Below are 22,658 nucleotides of genomic sequence, written 5' to 3'. Positions count from 1 at the left end.
GACTGATGGTAGAGGGGGATTACTCACTCGCCGTTGGATCCTTACAAGGCACCCCGACCTATGTATGTTAGATTTTTTTATGTGATTTCACTCAGTTTAGATCAACGCTGATTGGCTATTATTTTATAACGTGATCACTGGCTTCCCTTGCATTCAAAGCTACAGTATCATACTCTTTTTGACCAGACAGCATCAGCTAGATGGGCTACATATACAGAGACAGAGGGGCGCTGCTTCGCTTGTTCTTTCTTTAGTGAGATACATTCAGCCTCTTGTGAATTGAAGGAAAAGGATTAAACACAAAGAGACTAAAAATAAATTAATTAATATGTTGATTTTTATTTATTTTAATTTTTTTTGGGGGGGGGGCGGCTTTCCTTGTTATTCATGAATACATGCCACTGTGCTTGCGGAGGTCCAACACCTATTTATATTATCAGATACAAATAAACTGTGTTAACTCCCAAGTTGACCTACACTGTATACAATGTTAATAGATTTGAACAAACAGTAAAACCTTCCATGCATTCTTTTGGAAGGATTTGTTATTTAAGGTTTGAGGCCACAGTTTTCAAAGATACAGTACATCTGGGCCACATGTTTTTGTCTCCTCAGAGGATTAGTATGACACATACTGTGAGTCAAGCCCTCTTTCCTCCATATGAAAAGAAAGTTGAGATAAATTGCATCTCCATCCTGTTTTAGGTTAAATTCAAGGTTCTCTTACGAACAGTTCGGAACTCCAGTAAATTGCATATCTGCAGGAAATCAACATCTCACACTATTCCCCCCACTAGTCCTTCTGTCCGTCTCGCTCATTAATGAGTGCTGTACGGTTGGCTTCCACTCTGGTCTCTGAGTGACAGGTGCCTGTAACCATGTCATTGAACTTCAGTGACTTTGACTACAGTGAGCAACTTCACCCCCCCCCCCCAAAAGGGGAGACAGTCACAAACATGGCCAATAGAGACCAACCGAGCAGAAAATCAATAATGCATAGGTGACGATCTGATTTCCTCCCATTTGTCAAGGTGAGAGTGGGCTGAGGCTATGGTTGGGGTTGGGGCTGGGGCTGAGGCTAGCTAAGGATGGGGCTGGGGCTAAGACTGAAGCTGGGGCAGAGGCTAGTTGAGGCTGGGGCTGAGACTGAGGCTGAGGCTGAGGATTGGGTTGGCGCTGGGGCTGGGTGAGGCTTGGGATGAGGCTGAGGATGAGGCTGGAGCTAGGGATGGGTGAGGGGAAGAAGACAGGGAGGTTGTCAGGGAAAGCTAGGGTTTGTGGTGACCGTCTCTGTGTTTAATGATGCGTGGAGGTGTGCCTGCTCTCCCAGACTGATGAGTGACAGGCCGTCTTCTGTCTATGACACTAAGAGCCCCCCGGCCGTGTGCTGAGACCCACCACATGGGTCTGCAGGAGTGGCTCGGAGATCCTCTGCACTCCGACTCCCCTGCAGATCTGCTGTCACAGTGCTTATGTCAGTCCACTGCACTCAATTACAGAAACACACACTATTTCCCTATAAGTTATGACTTCCTTGAAATGTAAGTTTGTTTCCATGAATTATATTGAAGTTAAAACTATGAAAAGTGTTTTTCTGCCATTATGTATGGCCCCATATATAATCTTAGTGATGTGATAAAATGAGACGAGATCATCCTGGTTAGCTGGGGGCATTTTCTCCCAACTGTGGCTGAGGGCATATTTAGCACTCTGCTCTTCAGACATTAACAATGGACCGGGATGGGAGACAGCGGGGGGGAAAAAAAATCTGTCAAATTGGTTTAACAGTATCCATGGCAACCAGCTGACTTATACCCTGAGAATTTCCGGTGCAAATGGGATGTGGGGTCCGGCTGCATGCACGCATGTTAGGCAGTCACTGTCAAACCAGGGGTTTGTTCACATACGGAAAGTCATGTCAATGCCATCAGGAGTACATTTCCTTTCTGACCGCACAGCTGACCACACAGCCCAACATCTGGGCCAGAACCTTTAGTATCGGCACTCTCCCCTCTCTTGGGAGGAGCGTCTTTAAAGCTCTTGTTTTTAAATGGCAAGATCAAGCCCTCATTGAGTCACCCCTCTGCCCATTAACCCTCATGCCTAACAGAAGCAGCAGGAGGGCCAGCAACGACAGCCACATCCACCACAACAATAATATTTACACTACGTTGATAAGAACAGGCGATGGCTCAGTCACTTACTCGGACGGGAACCGCTCATTTGAAGATCAATACAATTTTCAATACATACTTTGATGTATGAGTAATGGCGTGGTAGGACACTACAGTGGAAAATTACATTCAATATGACAGTTTGTGCATCAAAGAAAAACAACAACAATTTGTGCAAAAGAAAGGCTAAAATTAGATTGAATGGAGAAAAACATGCTTTTCTGCCGAGCCTGCTGCCCTCTCTCATTCAGCCTGACTTTGAGCTCAGCGGTAGAGTCTTACAGCTGTTGAAACAGTTGTGTGTTGTATACCTTCCTCTCTCCAACCTTCCCTTCCACCTGTAATCGCTCCGATTTCTGACAGAGACACAGTTGTGTGTTTAGGCAGACATCAAAATGGAGTTAGAAAATAGGCATGAAAGCAAGGCAGAAAGAGAGAGAGATGACTCTACCCATTTGAAATGGCTGTAATCAACACTGAAACTCAGCCAGCCCCTCTATCTTCAATGGTACACATTGCCAGTCGTCTGTTATGGCGGCCCCAGACCGGGCGAAGAATCATGGAACATTTTTTTGTGAATCTCGTTTTATCGTTCTGTGACCTGATTAATGGGAAGATTTGCCAGGGCAACGCTAGGTCACAGCTATACAGTATGTGTACCGTATAGGCTGGACGTGCCACTGGAGTAAAGCTGTAACCCGGAGGTGGCCTGAGGGTGGTGGGTTTAATACCCTGATACTGCAGGGGAGATTAAGAGAGGCCTGGTGGAAATTGACTTCTGACTAGAGGGATGCTGGTTCTAATGCTGGGTGTGAAGAATAGGGAATGACTTTTCTGAATAGTCTGCCTGTGTGAGCCACGCCTTAGTTGTGGTGTGTGGCTGTGAGTTATTTGAGACGGGTTGCCCTCATACTGCTACCTGAGGTGACAGGCGATGTTGTATCCTCTGCTGCATAGAAAATTAGTGACATTAACATTTTGTTATTGTGCTACAGCTGGTATAATGATTAATGGATAATGTGCTAAATGCCAGGCCAAAAATCATAATTCTGGATAAGGGTCTAAAATGTATGACAAATATGATGAATATTGATGTTACAGCCCTCAAACTCATGAGGCCATGGCGCATGAAAAAATGAACGGCAAGCTACAGTATTTCTCTCCATTTAGACTTGTGCTTTCCAAAGATATTGCACAAGGCAATTTTATGCATGTTATGCATGGCCGAATTTGTGTCTAGGAGTACTAAAGACACTTGAATACAAGTGTGATAACATTAATGCGTTACTACTTGCACTACTATGATTCCTTCCAGCCTGCATGTTGGTCAGTGTCTTCCTAGAGCTAACACTCAACCAAACCCATATCACAACAACAGTTAAATACACACACACATGAATAGTGCATGGGCCCATATAAGAACCTCACCTTGGAGCGTGTTAGACTATTTTCTGGACTGCTGAGCATCGCTTGCCTCTCTCCTCTTTGGCTCCTCTCAGTACCCTTATCTCTCCCTATAATAAATAGCATCACATAGGCCAGGCCTGGTTAAACTACACTACAGCCTTATCTGACAGCTGCAATGGAAGAGGGTTATATAACCTTTAAAAAGGTAAGCTATGTACATGGCTCCAGTACAGGAGTCATCAATCAGGTGAAATGGAGATGATGATATTGGAGCCACACTTTGCGATGGCCAGGAATAAACCGTGTGTGGCAATGAGAGCTGAACAAGGCGAGGGGGGAACAGCCAGCAAATGTACAACCAAAGGACTACAAAAATTCCAATTTGTCCAGGCGGCACACACAAAGTCCCCTCGCCTGCCAATGCCAGCCTCATTCCAATACTAATTTTGGCGGGTTAATCTCTCGCAATCCTCCCCATTTCCATAATAATTGCTGTCAATTACCAAGAGCCAGTTCGCTACAATGCTGGTGTCTGGGGAGAAAGTTGACCGCTCCTGTTAGCCGATCCAGAGAGGAAGAGTGAATGTGTGAAATGGATCCAGAGAGCTCGATGCTTTTTGCTGCTGCTGTGCGGTGCACTAGGCCTGCCACTGGGGACCACCACTGATGGCCTGCTCAGTAAACAGCCCTGCAGACAGGATCATTAGGCCTCAATCTTCCAATTTGTTCCTTCAACCCCTCATTAGATTCCCCTTCCAAACAGAGGAGGTATTATGATAGGGTTGTCAGCAGAGCAGGAAAGTGCTGTGGCCGGCCCTAAACCCAGATTGAGGACGGCATTCCCTCTCTCTCAGACATCCACATGTTTAATCACTGCATCATTGTTGCAGCAGGAATGGTAAGTGTTTGTGCCATTTCCCTGCATGCAGTGGGGAGAGATGAAGGCTCTGTCACGTGCTGCAGAGGTATGAAAGCTTTCTGATGAAAATAAGTGATGTAAAGTGCAGTTTGAGAAAGAGCTGCTGGGACTAAAAGGATTCGCTTATGGATCGGCACATAGATCACATCAATAGCCAACACCAATTGGATCAATCCGACGTGTGACAGGTGAAGCCATCGGCTCAGCTCTACCTCTCCGCAGATAAGGCTCCCATAAAAACAAGGCAATCTCTTCATCAACAAACTCACTGACACTTTTTGTGTTTCAGAAAATCGACTTTCGACTGCTTTTATACGAGAAAGGAGCATCCGCCTCCTCTCTGCATCGGTAAAGTGACAATACTTTCATTTCAAACATTTCATGTTTGTTTTCATTTGAAAAGAAGTGGGAGGAATAGAGAGACTGTCAGTGACACTGGTGTTTTAAGAAACAAGAACAAAAAATCTGACAGCAAAGAGAGAAACAGAAAGCAGAAGAAGGCTGGCAGCCACCCACATCTCTGACTACTGGCTTATCAAACAGCAGGAGCATCCTGTCCCCAAAGAGCAGACAATCTTTCTCCCCTCGGTCTCTGAAGAGAAGCCACAGAGGAATAGAGCTGACATATGTTCTCAGATTAAATGCTTAGTGTCCTGCAGGATTGGAACAACTTTGATCTGACTGGTAAATCAATGATTAAGTAACTGCACATCCACTTCAAAACAGTTTTTGTGTTTTTTAAGACAACTCAAGCTTTTGACTAGTTGTGAGTGTGTTAAATATGTTTAGAGACACTGATGTGAATGAGGAACTAAATGGCTCACACTTTTAGAAGTTTCGGGAAACAGGAGGCATGGGACAAAGTGAGTCAAAGAAGAGGTTGAAAAATGAGGACATTTCAGGTATATTTGGGTAATTTGGTTGATCCACCTTGAAAAAAGATTTTCATGGCATTTGAGAGAAAGAGTAAGAGAGAAAAAGGATGTGGAACTGGCCCTGAAATACCCCAAAATGGAATTGTTGATCCCGAAGAACATACTGAGGGGCACAAAGGAAATTCATATCATACATCTCCATACGCATCCAGGACGAACTCAACACAAGGGGGCCCTGCAAGCCCAGTCAATATCCTGCTTGTTTATGTTGATATCAGTTGGAGAACCTTTACGACATCACAACGCTGGCTGGCCCCTGTCCAGATGCAACAACAAATAATCATCACTGAGTCACATTGTGTTACAGACAGATTCTGGCTACTGCGTGAAAGTCACTGGATATTCAGGCAAGTACTATAGAGCCTGCTGTCACGTCCTGACCAGTTAAGGGTTATTTGTTGTGGGAGTTTGGTCAGGATGTGGCAGAGGGTATTTGTTTTATATGGTTTGGGGTGGTGGTGTAGGTAGTAGGTTGTTTTATTTATGTATTCTGGGGGTTTTGGGCACTGCTCTGTGTTTATGTATTTCTAGGTTTACTTAGTTAGTTGTGGGTATAGGTTCTAGGTTTGTTTTCTATGTAGAGTTAATTGGGATTGGACTCCCAATTGAAGGCAGGTGTGTTGAGTTGCCTTTGATTGGGAGTCCTATATTAGTAGGGTGTGTTTGTGGGTAATTGTTTGTGAGCACTGCTTGTTTAGCCTGCCGCACTGTTTGGTCGTGAGTATTGTTTGGTTTTCCCTGTGGTTGCTTTGTGTTTTTTTTCATTAAAAGAATGAGTATCCACATACCCGCTGCAGTTTGGTCAATTCAACACGACACTTTTTGTGACACCTGCCTTGCACGCCTTTCCGTAATTCATGTACAGTCAAGATTGTGTCGGACAGTTGCCTTGGATAGCTCCTCTTTGCCATTACATCACTGCTTTGTTACAGTGTGTGTATGTGTTTATTGTACTGTATAGGATAAAGGGACATCCAGGAAGTCAACAATACTTGTTTGCATCCGCTTGGCTGAAACAGCTATTCAGGTTATTTGTCGATCCCAAATGCCAATGGTTTTAAAGGCGCTGCAATTCATATACTTCTCTGAAGACAAGAATTCAAAACATGGAATGAAATTCTTTGCTTTGGCTTCCTTGATTGGGTTGTTAAATTATTGACACATGGATGTGGGAAGGGAAATCTCTTCCAAGTATCCATTTTCTATTTACTGTACCTTAGCAACTAAAAGGGCAAAATCCCTTTCCATTCAAGTGTTGTAGGTAGTGTCTGTCTTTATAATCAACATTCAATCCAATAGTAGACCTTACATTACAGCATGTCACATCTTCACAATCTTTATCGATAGTTTGTAGTAGAAACGGTTCAATGGCACCAATATTATTGTGTAAAAGCAAACATCCACCCAGTGATGAGATGTACATGTCCATCCTTCCCTACAGTCTGACTGTGCTAGAGGGTAAATGAGCCTAGCGTACGATAATTAGGTGCCAAAAACAGTGGGATTAAAGATGAACATACTGATAATGTTCAGTTTGGAGTGCTCTTTCCCAGCCACAGATGTTGATTAGAGTGATCACTATTCACCATCCATCACAGGTAGCGCCACAAATAAACCAACATGCCTTACTGTATATCTATTCTGCTGAATCCCTAAGAGTTTTGATTTATTATTCCTGGACTATCTTTTAGATCACTGTCCTTTCTATGTCAGATTTGATCTCAAGGGGAATACTGGCACAGTTTCAATGCATGTACTTGGAGAAAACGTTCGGGCCAAGCATAGTAATTTAGCCCAAGCAAACAAGTGTGTTCAGTGTGAGAAAGCAGAAATGTGCTGCTCAGTGATGTGCGTCAGTGTGTTTGTCAGAACTGTGCTAATGAAAGAATGTAAGTAACTATGTTTACAATGTGCCAATCATGTAGCTGTTTTCATGCATAATGCTCTGATCAAATTATTTATCCCTCCAATGTATTGCAATGTACTGTAGGTCTTGAAATAACTGTTGCAGATTCCTACCTAGATACATCTACCAAGGTTTCCAAATCTGGACATTGATTCATACACAATAACTACACACATGAAATCAAAAAGTAGACTTAGGGTGTTGAACAAATGGAAGCAGAGACTCGTTATATCCTGTTAAAACAACGGGATATACAATCCCATAAAAGTGAGATAGCATCTGATATCAAATAACAAAAGGCAGCATTCTGCAATTGAAGAAAGCTGGCTGCACTGTGAGCAAAATGATAGGTACAAAGAAAGGCTCAACCCCTTGTTGAGTCACCCTGAGGAGCAAAATCATGTTCCCGTGGTGCCTTAGAATGAAGGTTCTGATTGTTTGCGCTATTGTATTGTACACCACTCTGCTCCCCAGCACACAGTAGGAGACTGGGAGAGGGTAGTAATCACATAGGCCCACACACAACCTGCAGGGTCAGGGAGGAACAGGGGTTGGAGAAGGAAAGGCAGGTACAGCCAAACTGGGTCATGATGAGCTGGTGTAAGACCAAGGAGACCTGTGATTGTTTGACAGGTGATTGATTAGGTAACAAAGCAGTGGTCGCTGTTATCGACCTACAATTCACTCCCATTCAGTTTCATCTCCATGCCATATGAATGGCACCAGTGGATATTACTCAGTACTCTAACCAGTGGTATTTACTACCTTTGGATAACACCATTACTCCTACCATAGGGACACCGCTTCTATCCTTCCCAATGGCTAAATACATGTTGCTGGTGGCTGAAGAGAAACGGTGAGATACGCTGTGACACAGATATCATTTATGGCCTAAATCAAGCATGTTTAAAACTCCAATGATTGTAATACTTTAATTTACATAAACATACAACAACACAGATGATCCCTCAGTTACCTTGTGCACAACATATGGCTGTGGCTTTGGCTAATGGAAAAAAACAGACTCATTGCTGAATTGCCTTTGTGGAGGCAATTGCTCAAATAATTGTAAAATGCCTGAAATAGCTGGACTGAAAAGCAATTCAGTGATGACTGGTATTTCCAGATGAAAGAAGCTAATTGGCCCTGGGTTTGTTTAAGGAATTGTGATTAATGGAGTTCCTAATGAGTGGTTTATGAAGAAAGCAATCTGTCTCTGTGTGACAACTTCTCATCAGGGAAAGCGGTACTGTTCAGTTACAACAGGCTACTGCCACTAAGTGTCCGTGTCTGTTTGTCCCCTGTTCTCTTCCCTTGACAGACAGCTACAACACAGGAGCGGAGCTAATCCTCCTCCAGCTCTTAGGGGACCTGATGTCCTGGATGCATGAACACCCTGACAAAAGGCCTTCCCCAACATCCCACTCAGCCCAAAACAACAGGAAAGGATGAAAACAACAACAGAGCACTGAACAAAGCCATGAAGGATGAATTCACAACAGTGTGTTTGATGGTGGTATCAAGGTAACAACTGCAGATGAAGGTTGTAAGGGCACAGTTGTAGTAAGAACACAGATGCCTTTGCAGTACACAGTAGAGGGGTGAAAGTGAGATGGCACTTACTGAAACGGTGGTGACTGTACAGATCCTCCTCATCCTCATCATCACCTTCGTCATCGAAGTATGCTTGAGATGGAAGACACAAACATTTTAATAATAAGAACAAAAAAGAAATACAGCATGGTAAATATGAAGACAAGTACACAGACCCCCCTTCCCCCCACACCCACACGCACACACACAAACAAGATAATATATATATATATATATATTTTTTTTTTACATCCCTATCATTGAACACTAACATCCTGGTAACCCAAGTTTCTATCTGCAGTCTAGTCCCTATCTAGAACTAACACATTGTCAGTCATGCCTCTCAACACAATCTATACACTGGGTGCTCTCACATACTCCTAGACTTGACCATTTTCCGAGCTAGAACATGGAATCCAATTTAAAGAAGCAGTGGGGTTTCCTCGCTCTATTCCGGAGTCTCATTGTGGTTTTGACATTTTATTGTATTGACTAAATCTGCCACCAGATGTGCTTGGTAAAAGAGATGTGGCACACTGTTATCTAATGTGTCATTTCCTGCCGGGTTCCACATTGCCATCATTTGTCACATCAGTGTACTGTACGTGTCTGAGAATATCATATTGCTCCCTGCACATTATGAGTGCAAATATAATACAGTCACAAGAATGCAAACAATGTTTCCCCATTGCTATATGAATGTATGAAAGAAAACTTCACTCCGCTGTATTGATATGCAGAGAAAGTACAAATGTGCTGTAGACTGAATGGTGCTGTATTCAGTGTAGTGCTACGGATACGGGTAAAGCACACCTTTACAGTATTTATGTGGGTATGACTAAGCGCACTATCACGCTGCTGCTATGACTCTTAGTGCACTCAAACCTTAGTCTTGCCTCTGTAAGCACACTAAAATGACTAATGGAGGATATGTTGAGGGGCACAATATGGAAATAAGGGTATGGGGTAGACAGCTGGAGGACAGGCACTTTCAACAACAAACTACAGAAGCTCTGTTCTCATCTGCCTCCTCCAAACGGCAATCAATTTCCAGGTGGGGAACAGCTGCGCATTCCCCAGCAAGCAATCTTTAATTTGAGAGGTTTTACAAATGGAGTGTGTAAATGGTTAAGTTATGTTAACTACCCTGCATAACAGCATCCCCTTAGTTACTAGAGACCACAGACAGTGTGTCAGACTGCGGTAACCACAAAGCCAATCCCTGGTTCCACATCCTTCGCCAATACAATGCTCTTATCTCTGTCTTTTGATGGTAACAAGTAAAACAAGACAAAGATGGATCGGTTTTCAAAGCAGACAATGACAATTTCAAACAGTGAATTTTCACAACTCCAAAAGTCAGCTCCTCTTTTGCAAAGGGAAAGGGCAGACCCCATTAAGTGGCAAATTGCAGTCTCGCAAGTTAATCAGACAGCATCAGCATTGTGCAGGGGAACATATGAAAAGTCATTATTGCTAAATCAATTCTCAATTACCTCCTTTGCCGTAGCCGTCGACACGTTAAATAAACGTTCAGCACTGTCACCGCCATTTTCCCAACAGGCAACCGCCGTAAAGGCCCAGTGTGTGTTATTCTATCACATAACAAATGCTAATGGCCTGTAAACAATCGTGAAATAACAGTATAGATAGAAGTGGGACAGATAAGCATGGAGGGGAACGGCTGCCATTAGTGGATTCATTAGCGCCTGTCACACCTGTGCCCAGGAAATGCCTCGCCTGGCTGGGCCCCTGTTCCTGTCATGCTGCGCTGCACTAACGTTAGCCTAGCTGGCTACCGATCCCAACACTTTCAGCACGCACAAATAAAATGAAACGAGGGCCCCTTTTACTTCTCACCCTCCCACTCTTATCAAAATAAGACAGAAAGAAACAAATGTGATATGGAGAACATTTTGACTGTTAAGTTAGGGACATTTGGCAGAACTATTCTTTAAAAAAGAGGAGAATGTGTAGCCAACCTACATTATGACAACTCTTTCACAATGTTATTTTGTCAGTCGTGTTGGGTTGTAAATCCAACAACAGCGTACTACAGTCAGCAGCCTTTCATTCCAGTGCCGTAGCTACACTACTATTGGAATAACACTGGAAAACAACCAAGCCTATGGCAACCTGAGACATCATTCACAGGAGTGAGGCTGAATGTTGACACACACACACACACACACTGAAATACACCCAGACCCAAAGGGCCTGCCAAATGTTGTTTCAAGGAGGATGGTTGTCCTGGAAACCATAGCTAAGATTTGACTTCAGAACTAATGATTGCCCACTTGCGGCATAATTTTCCATTACTGACAGACAGACATGTTCATTTCCATTCACTTAACAATCCAAGTGACACAATGTAGAGATTTAAAGAGGGAGACAGGCAGACACGCCCTGGTTGTTAAATTCAACAAATCTCTTCCTAATTAGATTGATGTTTGTTAATGAGATATGGGAAGCCGGTGAAATGAGTGATTATCTTATAACTAGATAGATAGGAATCCACCTGTCAGTCTCCCACTAGCCTTCTCCTACATGCACTCCATCGTAAATGATGACTACGTCCACCAACATACAGGTACACGCGTGTGATTTCTGAGCGGCTAACCCATGGAATCTATGCTATACTACGGACACGTGGAATCTATTACAGTTTTTCACAATCGCGCACACACTAAAAGTAGTACTTGAGGCACACTCAGTGAAACCATTAACTCATGTACCTAATCTTCAGACCAAGTCTGCAAAACTGCAAGCACATTATCCGCTTTACACTCAGTTTGCAATTGCAAAGCACACTTTTTGCAAAACACTCAACACAGTTCTCTACGTTTGACACATCTTTCAAAACTAACAGGTCTCGTGTTTCGTTTGGAGAACACTGCCATTCCAAATGCCACACTCGTTTACCGATTACCTACACCCAGTGCTCACGTGTGAAAACACTTATAGCTCATTTCTTCGCTTAGAAATCAGAGCTCGAGCACTATAAATAGGCTTCGGGTTGGCTTTCTTGGTTTGGACGACAATGGAGGCCAATTCCGGAGAGAGAGTTAGAGGAAGAGGAGTGAGAGTAAGAAGGGGACGAGGACGAGGAGGAAGAGGACAAGGACAAGGAGGAAGATGAGGAGGAGGACAAGGACAAGCCTATTGTTTATCTTCTACTGTATTTCTTGTCTGTTACTGAAATCTGGATGAAAATACAATGTTTTGAGAAAGAAATACATATTATTTTTTCCCCCCTTGCATTTCTGTTTATTGTGTAAATATATACTGAATATGCATACATACTGTATATATTTGTGCACATACATGTACGTGTGAGTGCTATGACAAACTGCCGTGGACTCCGCTGCACACTGAACGTGCAAAAGACACGAGATAGTAGTGTTTTACATGTGTCACATCCGTGTGTAGTTGGCGTGTATAAGAGCTAATAATTTGATGGTTTGTGTGTAGAGTTTTGATGCATTTTGAGAAGAGTTAAAATAGTTTTGAATGAAATGTTTTGTTTTGCAAGAGATGTGTGACGTTTGCATGTTGTGCGCGTGTGTGTGTGTTTTGGGATTTTGTGTGTAGAGTCTAGGAGAAAAGGAGCCAGAGCTTCAGTAATCATGTGGAAGCAATTGTCAAAAACTGTAAGCAACAACTGAAGCTGTAGTCTACTGTATGTTGATAAGATACACCTGTGGCACCAACTGTATGCTACTGTAGTTGGCACTCCTCTCTGATCCCAGTAGGCATGGCAGTAAGTTGTGTTTCACTGTACAACCCCGTTCACTCCCCCGCTGTGAATTAGCATTAAATATTAATATAATGTTTTCAGCTCTTGACAAACTTTGTCTCCTACCAAGTTGTATTCTATATTGACAATTATTGTGTTATGAAGTCTGCCATTACCCGATGGAGAAAATGCCTCTGCACCAGTGCATTGTGACTCAGATATCAGCTTCAAAGACTTTCAATACAACAAATAACAGACAAATCCTGCTGTTTTAATGAGGGCCGGGATGCTAATAAGCCAATTGTTTTTATTCCACTGTGGCGTGCGTAAAGGGGCCCTCTCTCATTGCGTCTCTGGCACAGAGGCACAGCTCCCAGAAGGCAGCGGGGGAGAGCGAGGCAAGGCAGCAGGCGCTGTGGAGGAGCTAGAGGGCCAACAGAAGTCTGTGACACTCTGACAGGCCAGATGAAGGGGAGTCACTTGGAGTCAGTCGCTGGGCACGGTGACGACAGCACTATGGCTCAGTTCATCTCAGCTGTGTTCGCCATGAGGCCCCCTCTGACCCGAGAACAACCATGAAACACAGTAAGGTGATAATGAGCAGAACTGAGAGAGACAGTGCCCCCCCCTCGCCTCGCCCTGCATTGCCTCGCACACAGGACAAACACAGTCCCCTGCACTCTAGCGCTAGTCATCCCGTGGTCTCTTGATCAAATCGAACGCTCGCTTCGCTGTCCTTATTAATTAGCTCCCATGGTGAGAATACATTAGTGTCTGGAGTCTTGCTGCGTGCGCATTTAATTCAATCTACACAAACACTTTGCGAACCAATCTATAAAAAAGGCACATTAAAATGGATCATGCAGCGCCGTGGCCTTTTTGAAGGATAAGCATGGGGATCTGCTCTTAGATAACTTCTAGGCTAGGGTGGTTGACGGATGCAGGGATTTAAATGTTGGCTTTCACACAGAAAAATACATCTTTTATGTAAAAAAAAAACAAACAAAAAAATCAGCAGGCCCCACAAAGGCTTGTGAGCGCTCCCTGATGCATATTTGTACTGTGAACAATGCAGATGATTCCCCAGTGGAAATCAGCACCACGTCATTTGCAGCGTGAGCCGGGTTGCACTATTGTTAGTGAGAAGTGACGCGCGACACCTACGGGGAGACCACAGCATGCGTCCCCCATGCCCCCAAAACTCACAGAGTTCTAACAGAATCAAACAACGGGATCACCTTCCATTGTCTAGAAATTACAAAACACAACCAGGTATATAATCAGGTAGACAAACGCGTGTTAAAACACAAATCACAATCCAACTCCAACGCCTCTCCTCTAAAACCTGCCATTACTGCCAAGCTCAGAGTGCACAGGTGAAAAAGACAGATCATTTCACATACACAAACCCCCGATGCCCAAGTAAACACAGGACGAGATGGAGGAGAAGGGAACCAGAGGAAAACAATATAATTTCACTTAAATGTATATTCTCATTGGCAGCAATCACAAAATCATTGCCATCCTAGTATGCATACTATTAGGACGTTAGTGAGAAATGAGAGTCAGAGTGGTGCTGGTACACTCTACAGTAGCATGCTCTCTCTGTGTGTGGTGATGGTTTCAGAGAGATGGCTAGCGGAGAAGAAGCCAACGGGACAGAGGGAGAAAGAGACCGAGAAGGAGCAAAAGAGCTGATCTCTAAGAGACTCTGTCAATCAGAGGAGGGCGCCATGCCAGGCAGAGCAGCATGGCTGACTGAGAGATCGTGTCCAGGACTTAATCTGATCAAAGTCCTGATCAGGATCCAGTGTTGGTGGCTCTAATGCTCTGGGTCCATTCAAAAACACTTCTAATTGGTCAATTTAGTTACTGAGACTGTGTTCAGTAGTGCTGAGCAATTGGTGCTTTTTGAGGTCAGTTTGGTTTCGGGTCGATTATTAAAAAATTCTCATGTTTTTTCGATTTCAGTTTCGATTATTTTTTTCAGACATTAAATGCACTAACCATTATGTGGGTTGAATGCTGTAACAACACAGAATAAAACAATTAATAGAAGTCTCATGATGGTAGTGACTGTCCAATACTGCTTATCACTTATTAACCATCATTCATTCACATTACTTTACTTTAATAAAATATTTCAGTTGTTGTGTATATTACACTTGTTTTAGGCCTATTTGATGACTTTATTATTGAATTCCAAGTCATAATCTCATCTCTATAGAGCTGCTGCCTATGCTGTCTGGCAAAATCACTATTTTAGTAGTTATTCAAAGTAAATGAGGCATACTTTTATGACTGAATACCAACTATCAATCTTACGTCATGTATTTACAGGTAAAGATAGCTCATGAAGCAAATGCTCTGTATCCCTCTCAATCGCCCGCTCTTCTGTCTCTTCTCTCCGTCTGAGACCGGACAAGTAGGAGGGCAATAGATTATGGTCATTGCAGTTAATTACCACAATTTCTGTGCTAAACTATGTAGAATATTGGCTTGTTGGAAACTACAACTCCCTACTACATTGCAGAGTTCGGCCTTGATCTGATTTATCTCTAGAGAAACTGCGCATTGCCTCACAAAAAAAAACTGAAATCGAATTCAAATAATTGAACTGACCCTGGTCAATTAGTTATTTAAAAAAGGACATTTCGTTTAATTTCTCAGCACTAGTGTTTAGTGACATTCAGCCAGACTGGCTTGGTAGCAATGACATACATTTAAAGTCAAGAAAAACATATGCATCAAAAAACTGCAAGTGCACTTCCAAGGAGCTCTGTCTTTTTGTATCCATACATTTTTCATGACATTTCTCTGTTGGTTTCAGTCTCAGCTTCCACTTACTTCCTCAGCATATCTTTCCATCGCTCTTTCTCCACTCCCCCAATCCCTCCCCACCTCTCTCTCGCTCTCTCTTTCTGTCTGTCCTACCTGACTCGTCGTCAGACTTGTGTTCGTTGTCTGAGTCGGTGAGTGTGAGGGCTGAGTTTTCCCTGCTGGAGAGGCCGGAGCTGCGACGGGACTTGATCCCGTGACCCCCCCACAGCTGGACGGCACGCTCCGGCGACATGACCCCCTCTGGGTCAGAGTCTGCGTCGGAGCCGGCGCTGAGGGAGTAGCCCCGCTGCAACAGGCCCAGCTCCGAGTGGGAGGAGTGGTAGGCAGCCTGGTGCTGGGTCTGGTGCTGGTGCTGGGCCTGTTGGTCACTCACTCCCAGCTCCGCCAGTGTGAAGCTTCCTGAGAACAGCAACAACCCAGTTACACCCAGGGCAGGAGGGGTGGGTAGATGCTGTATGTGTATGCATATTATTCTGAGAGGTTTGTGGGGCAGGCAGGCTGAAGCAGGCATAAAAAGAGAAGTGACATTTAGATTTGCTAATGTTTGCTGAAATGTTAGCATTTCTTTAAAAACAGCATCTCAGATAAAGGGCATCATATGCAAGCTCAGTCCCCACATTTTTTCAGTGTGGACATCTACAAAGAGCTGTATTAGAAATTCCAGGGGTCCTCCCGGAAATGTTTTATGTAGAAGGATTGAGAAGCTCTGTTCTGGTGACTTTAAAAAAAGGACATGCTACTCCAAAATGAATGAAAAAAATAAAAGTATGCTGGCAACATCATTTCCACCACCAGATGAGCCCTATAACATATTGGTAAAATGATTTGTTCAAATTATTCTTACATATAGGACCATGCATATAGCCTATGCATGGTCCATATTATAAGGTATGCTACTAGCAATAAGCATTATCACCTGTATCCCAACAGATGCAGTATAGTGGCTAGAAATAAATAGGCTGAAGCATGGGGATGCCTATCTGCATTTATCCTATTGGTCTAATCTTTAGCTCGATCGCAAATGGGATCTTTTAACTAGTTAGCATCCTATTGATAAATGTTACTGTATGTCCCAAAAAAAACATGAATAAACACAGTGAATATAATCTAGGCCTACCAGTTAGAGTAAATTAGGTTAACCAGCCACCTGGTTGCCACTACTCTTGCTCAACAACAAAACGTCATCCGTCTCATCACTCATCACTATTTTTTTTAAGTCACTCCCAAAAAAGGATTTAGAGGAAGGGTGAAGTTTTACCCCAAGTTACCCTACAATTGACCCATGTTACATTTAGCCCCACTCTCCCCTATGGTGAATTGCGGATTGGTAAGGTGCTTAACCGGGTTTAAAAAGGGTGCAGTTCGTGCATATTTTCGAAGTTGAAAAATAAATAAAACAGTAATGGAAAGCTTGGATCCCCTTCTTTTTAACAAAGGCCATTAAAACGGCTGTTTTCTCTGCAATTGCAAGAATTGTTGTGCATCGACTGCTTGTCAGAATGCATGTTTGCCTATTTTTTTGCCGTGACAGCAATGATTTTGCCATGGCGCAGCGCCACAGTTAAATGACTGCAGCGGAAACACTGCTCAACTATGCAGATCTGAAGATAAGCAATTCAATTAATGGGGGGAAATAGACCAGAAATGTAATTTTCATAATGCCATGTTTGGCTGACCGGTATAAGCTCCTGCTCCATGGTCAGAGAAATGTGTAATAGAGAGAAATGAGACATAACAGAGATATAATAATGGTCCAGGTTATTATGACAAAATTGCCAAAAGACCCTGTGGCTTGAGTAGGATGAATTGAAAACGAGGGTGAATGAAGACAGGTCGTGGTGTGGAGGAGGAGTACAAGGAATAATTAAAAAAAAGAATGTTAAAGCTAGAATCCTTAGTTGTTACATCTATTTTTTGGACTTATAAATGAATGATATACCCATTGATTCTTAAAGAATATAACTTATAAATGCCTCATGAGCCTAGTTCAACTGTCACACTCCATGAGAACCCAACATACAGTATTAGCTTGTTTTACTCCAATGTTTCGAAACAATGCAAACAAACACTGTATAGCCTCAAAACATCAAATGTAAAATAGTTTAAAAAAAATTGTTACAAATATAATTTTCATGGATGGTCAGTCATACATAGATCTCGCTTTGAATTTGAGAATGGTTCCATTTCTCCAGGCCCATCCCTCAGCTTCTTTTTCGACAGCCCAGGTGAGGTGACCACTTTGCTATTGTTTCTATTAATGATTCCATCTTTAAAGCGGTAGTATTATATGAAGCTTTGTGGCAAGAGAAATGCTTCAGCGATAACATGGAATCCAACTCTTGCTCCAAATAACAATCTGACACAATCACACGGGAGCCATCACCAGGTGTGTGTGTTCATAGCGGAAGGGAAAAAATAGGGAGTTCTGAGTAATGGAAGGAGAAAGAACAGCAGCAGCAGCGCTGCAGGTCAATGGGAAAACGTTCACCACTCCTACTGCTTGTAGAAGTACAACAGCAGCTAATCAACAAGTACAATAGCATCTAATCAACAATCCCTATAATAAGGTACTTCAACTATGTGTTGAGACAGCGAGTCAGAGGAAGACCTATGGGTTATCCACACAAGTTGTGTAGAGTAGACAATAGTGTAGGGACAAAAACAATTACCTGAAATTAAAAGTACAACAGTGAGTCAATAAAACAACAGAGGCCCAATTAGGTTTCAGCTCCAGAATAAGAAATTGAGCAAAAAGGCATGCTCAACCAATACATTTTGCTGCGCTAATTAAAACAACGCTGCGGATGCGATCTCTTGCAATCAGCTGAAAAGTAGGAAATCAATTAATAACAAGAGCTCATTAGATAACTGCAGTGAATTGATAATGAACAACATTAAAAGGAAGGGCTTAGCAATTACAGCATATGGGTTGCGTACTGTACTGTGCCTTTAAAGACATCATGAGCGGATATTAGCAGCATCAAAGAATAACAATGGAAATATCAATATAAAGGATAAATGTATCATGATCAACGTGGACCTGTGCATACTGTACATACATGCAGAATATGAGATGACTGTGCACAGCTCATATTCGAAGATTGAACGCCCTGGGATTTCAAGACAAGACACTGTACAATTGTGAATATTAGATATTGGTATGAGGTAAGATGTACATGAAACATTACAACATTTAACACAGGCATGATACAAACATGAACACAAGCAAAATGCTAAAATTATCCATAAGCAAACAACAAACAGTTTGAAGATGATCTGGATCCACCCACAGAAGGAGTAAGGGGAGTTGGTTTTGGTTATTTGGGACTGGACACTGGAGGAATCTTCACTGGTACACAACAGGTACAGTAAGACAGAGGGGGAAGAGTAGGAAGGACACACCTGTATATGTCCCCAATGCAGGTGCAGGGGATACAGATCCAGTATGGCTGTGGCACATACCTGTGTAGTGCATACCTGACAGGAAATAGCTGATGCCGATGGGGGCCAGCTCCACGTAGGCTGAGTGGGTGAGCAAGAAGACAGCACAACTCTACCGTCAGTCATGATTCTTTGTAATGTGCTATACTGTACTTTATAAAACTGGTTGTTTGGATCCTGGATGCTAATTGTGCGAGCAGCGTTCCAAGCCGTGCTATGTTGGCCGTCACAGACGCACCTATGCCTGCTAACAGTTCCATCTGAAATGATCACTGTGCCTCCATACGAATATCATGTTCATGTTGCTGTCCGAATCATCTCTTGTATCTCAACCTTGAATCCAGCCTAGGATTTAGTTTGGTATAGTGGGGATTCATACATGTTAATGTTTGACTTTTGAATTTTGATCTCTTTAGTACCATACATAGATTAAACGGTGGCCAGATGAGACAACTTTTTCTGAGCCAGTGGAAATCACGCATCAACGTCATTATCATGGACATATTCAAGTAAATGGCAATAGACAAAAATATTTAAAAAAACTAAAATGCAGCTAGTCATTCCAGATTCAATGTTTGACAAGAGCATTGTCCAGCCTGCGAAGCAACTATTTTGTTTAGAACGTTTGACCAGTCTTTTTGCAAAGCAACTATGCAAAAATGATTAACGACTGGGTCGCATCTGTAGCAACATGAACAAAAGAACTAACAACCCGATTTAGAATTAAATTGTATGAATTTACGTTTTTTTTGTTATTGTTATTTGATACAGTCAAAGGTAAATAGGTTGATTGGCCCTCCACTATCGCGTCGGGCCGAACAATGCCATTTACCTGTGACTGTATTCATGACACAGCATTGCCTCTTGTGACTTATTGCTTAAGTATGTTCTAATACACTATATCTGTACAGTGCATTGGGAAAGTATTCAGACCCCTTGACTTTTTCCAAATTTTGTTACGTTACAGCCATATTCTACAATGGATTTCCCCCCCCCTCATCAATTTACACACAATACACCATAATGACAAAGCAAAAACAGTTTTTTATACATTTTTGCTGATTTATTAGATATAAAAAACTGAAATATCACATTTACATAAGTATTCATAACCTTTACTCAGTACTTTGTTGAAGCATCTTTGGCAGCGATTACAGCCTGGAGTCTTCTTATGTATGACGCTACAAGCTTGGCACACCTGTATTTGGGAAGTTTCTCCCATTCTTCTCTGCGGATCCTCTCAAGCTCTGTCAGGTTGGATGGGGAGTATTGCTGTACAGCTATTTTTAGGTCTCTTACAGAGATGTTAGATTGGGTTCAAGTCCGGGCTCTGGCTGGGCCACTCAAGGAAATTCAGAGACTTGTCCCAAAGCCAACCCTGCATTGTCTTGGCTGTGTGCTTAGGGTCGTTGTCGGGTTGGAAGGAGAACCTTCACCCCAGACTGAGGCCTTGAGGGCTCTGGAGCAGGCTTCATCAAGGATCTCTCTGTACTTTGCTCCATTCATATTTACTTCGATCCTGACTAGTCTCCCTGTCCCTGCCACTAAAAACATCCCCACAACATGATGCTGCCGCCACGCTTTTCCTCCAGACATGACGCTTGGCATTCAGGCCAAAGAGTTCAATCTTGATGTCATCAGACCACATAATCTTGTTTCTCATGGTCTTGGCAGACATCAAGCGCGCTGTCATGTGTCTTTTACTGAGGAGTGGCTTTTATCTGGCCACTCTACCATAAAGGCCTGATTGGTGGAGTGCTGCAGAGATGGTTGTCATTCTGGAAGGTTCTCCCATCTCCACAGAGGAACTATGGAGCTCTGTCCGAGTGGCCATCGGGTTCTTGGTCACTTCCCTGACCAAGGCCCTTCTCCCCCGATTGCTCAGTTTGGCCGGGCGGTCAGCTCTAGGAAGAGTCTTGGTGGTTCCATACTTCTTCCATTTAAGAATGATGAGGCCACTGTGTTTTTTGGGACCTTCAATGCTGCAGAAATGTTTTGGTACCCTTCCCCAGATCTTTGCCTTGCCACAGTCCTGTCTCAATCCTTCGACCTCATGGCATGGTTTTTGCTCTGACATGCACTGTCAACTGTGGGACCTTATCAATTGAATTTACCACAGGTGGACTCCGATCAAGTTGTAGAAACATGTCAAGGATGATCAATGGAAACAGGATGCACCAGTCTCATAGCAAAGGGTCTGAATACTGTTTTTTATTTTTAGTACAGTGCAAACATTTCTAAAAACCTGTTTTCACTTTGTCATTATGGGGTAATGTGTGTAGATTGATGATAAAAAAAGTTTTATTTAATCAATTTTAGAACAAGGCTGTAACATAACAAAATGTGGAAAAAGTCAAGGGGTGTGAATACTTTCCGAATGCAGTGGATATAGAAAAGTATGTGGACACCCCTTCAAATGAATGGATTTGGCTCAGCCACACACGTTGCTGACAGGTGTATACAATTGAGCACACAGCCATCTAATCTCCATAGACAAATACTGACAGTATAATTGCTTTACTTAAGAGCTCAGTGCCTTTCAACTTGTCACCGTCATAGGATGCCACCTTTCCAACAAGTCAGTTTGCCACATTCCTGCCCTTCTGGAGCTGCCCCGGTCAACTGTAAGTGCTGTTATTGTAAAGTGTAAAGTCTAGGAGCAACAACGGTTCAGCAACAAAGTGGTAGTCAACACAAGCTCACAGAACGTGACCGCTGAGTGCTGAAATGCGTAGCATGTACAAATCATCTGTCCTCGGTTACAACACTAACTACCGAGTTCCAAACTGCTTCTGGAGGCAACTTCAAGAACTGTTCGTCGGGAACTTCATGAAATGGGTTTCCATGGCAGAGCAGCTGCACACAAGCCTAAGATCACCATGCACAATGCCAAGCGTCGGCTGGAGTGGTGTAAAGCTCGCTGGCATCAGTGGCGGTTCTAGACCATTTCAACTGGGGGGGGCCAAGCTGGGGCCAGTTGTACTGTTAGAGGGGCCAGTTACATTAGATGTTATTGTTGTCATATAGTTTTCTTCACTGCATTGCAGGCATTAGCAGGCAAAAGACAATGTTCATAATCATTAGTGTTCCGTGTTGTCACTGTCTAATAACGGATGTGAAAAAAGAACGATGGCAAAAAAAAAATTGTGCCCCCCCCCCCCCCCCGCCGCCAGAATCGCCCCTGGCTGGCATTGGACTCTGGAGCAGCGGAAATGTGTTCTCTGACATTATTAATCACGCTTCACCATCTGGCAGTCCAACGGACAAATCAGCGCTTGGCGGATGCCAGGAGAAGGCTACCTTCCCCAAAAACATAGTGCCATCTGTAAAGTTTGGTGGAGGAGGAATAATGGTCTGGGGCTGTTTTTCATGGTTTGGGGTAGGCCCCTTAGTTCAAGTGAAGGGAAATCTTAACACTACAGTATACAATGACATTCTAGATTATTGAATCTGTGCTTCCAACATTGTGGCAACAGTTTGGGAAAGGGCCTTTTCTATTTCAGCATAACAATGCCCACTTGCACAAAGCGAGGTCCATACAGAAATGGTTTGTCGAGATTAGAGTGGAAGAACTTGACTGGCCTGCACAGAGCCCTGACCTCAAACCCATTGAACACCTTTGGAATGAAATGGAACGCAGACTGCGAGCCAGGCCTAATCACCCAACATCAGTGCCCGACCTCGCTAATGCTTTTGTGGCTGAATG

The 22,658-nt window shown here is 43.1% G+C and overlaps 1 protein-coding gene across 1 annotated transcript in view; it reads right to left on the bottom strand.

Moving 5' to 3' along the window:
* Positions 1-1,124: 1,124 nt before the first annotated feature.
* Positions 1,125-22,658, bottom strand: part of LOC115149625 (teneurin-2-like) — a 125,818-nt gene continuing 104,284 nt past the window's right edge. The window contains exons 3-5 of the mRNA XM_029692576.1: positions 15,605-15,910; positions 8,965-9,027; positions 1,125-1,222 (exon numbers count right to left, since the gene is read on the bottom strand). Coding sequence (XP_029548436.1) covers positions 1,125-1,222; positions 8,965-9,027; positions 15,605-15,910 — 467 coding nt within the window. The remainder of the gene's footprint in view (positions 1,223-8,964; positions 9,028-15,604; positions 15,911-22,658) is intronic.

This window comes from Salmo trutta, chromosome 15 (genome assembly GCF_901001165.1).
Source record: "Salmo trutta chromosome 15, fSalTru1.1, whole genome shotgun sequence".
In the NCBI taxonomy this organism is placed as follows: Eukaryota; Metazoa; Chordata; class Actinopteri; order Salmoniformes; family Salmonidae; genus Salmo; species Salmo trutta.
Note: the sequence above shows the minus strand (reverse complement) of the source record. Positions and strands in the feature narration are given on the sequence as shown.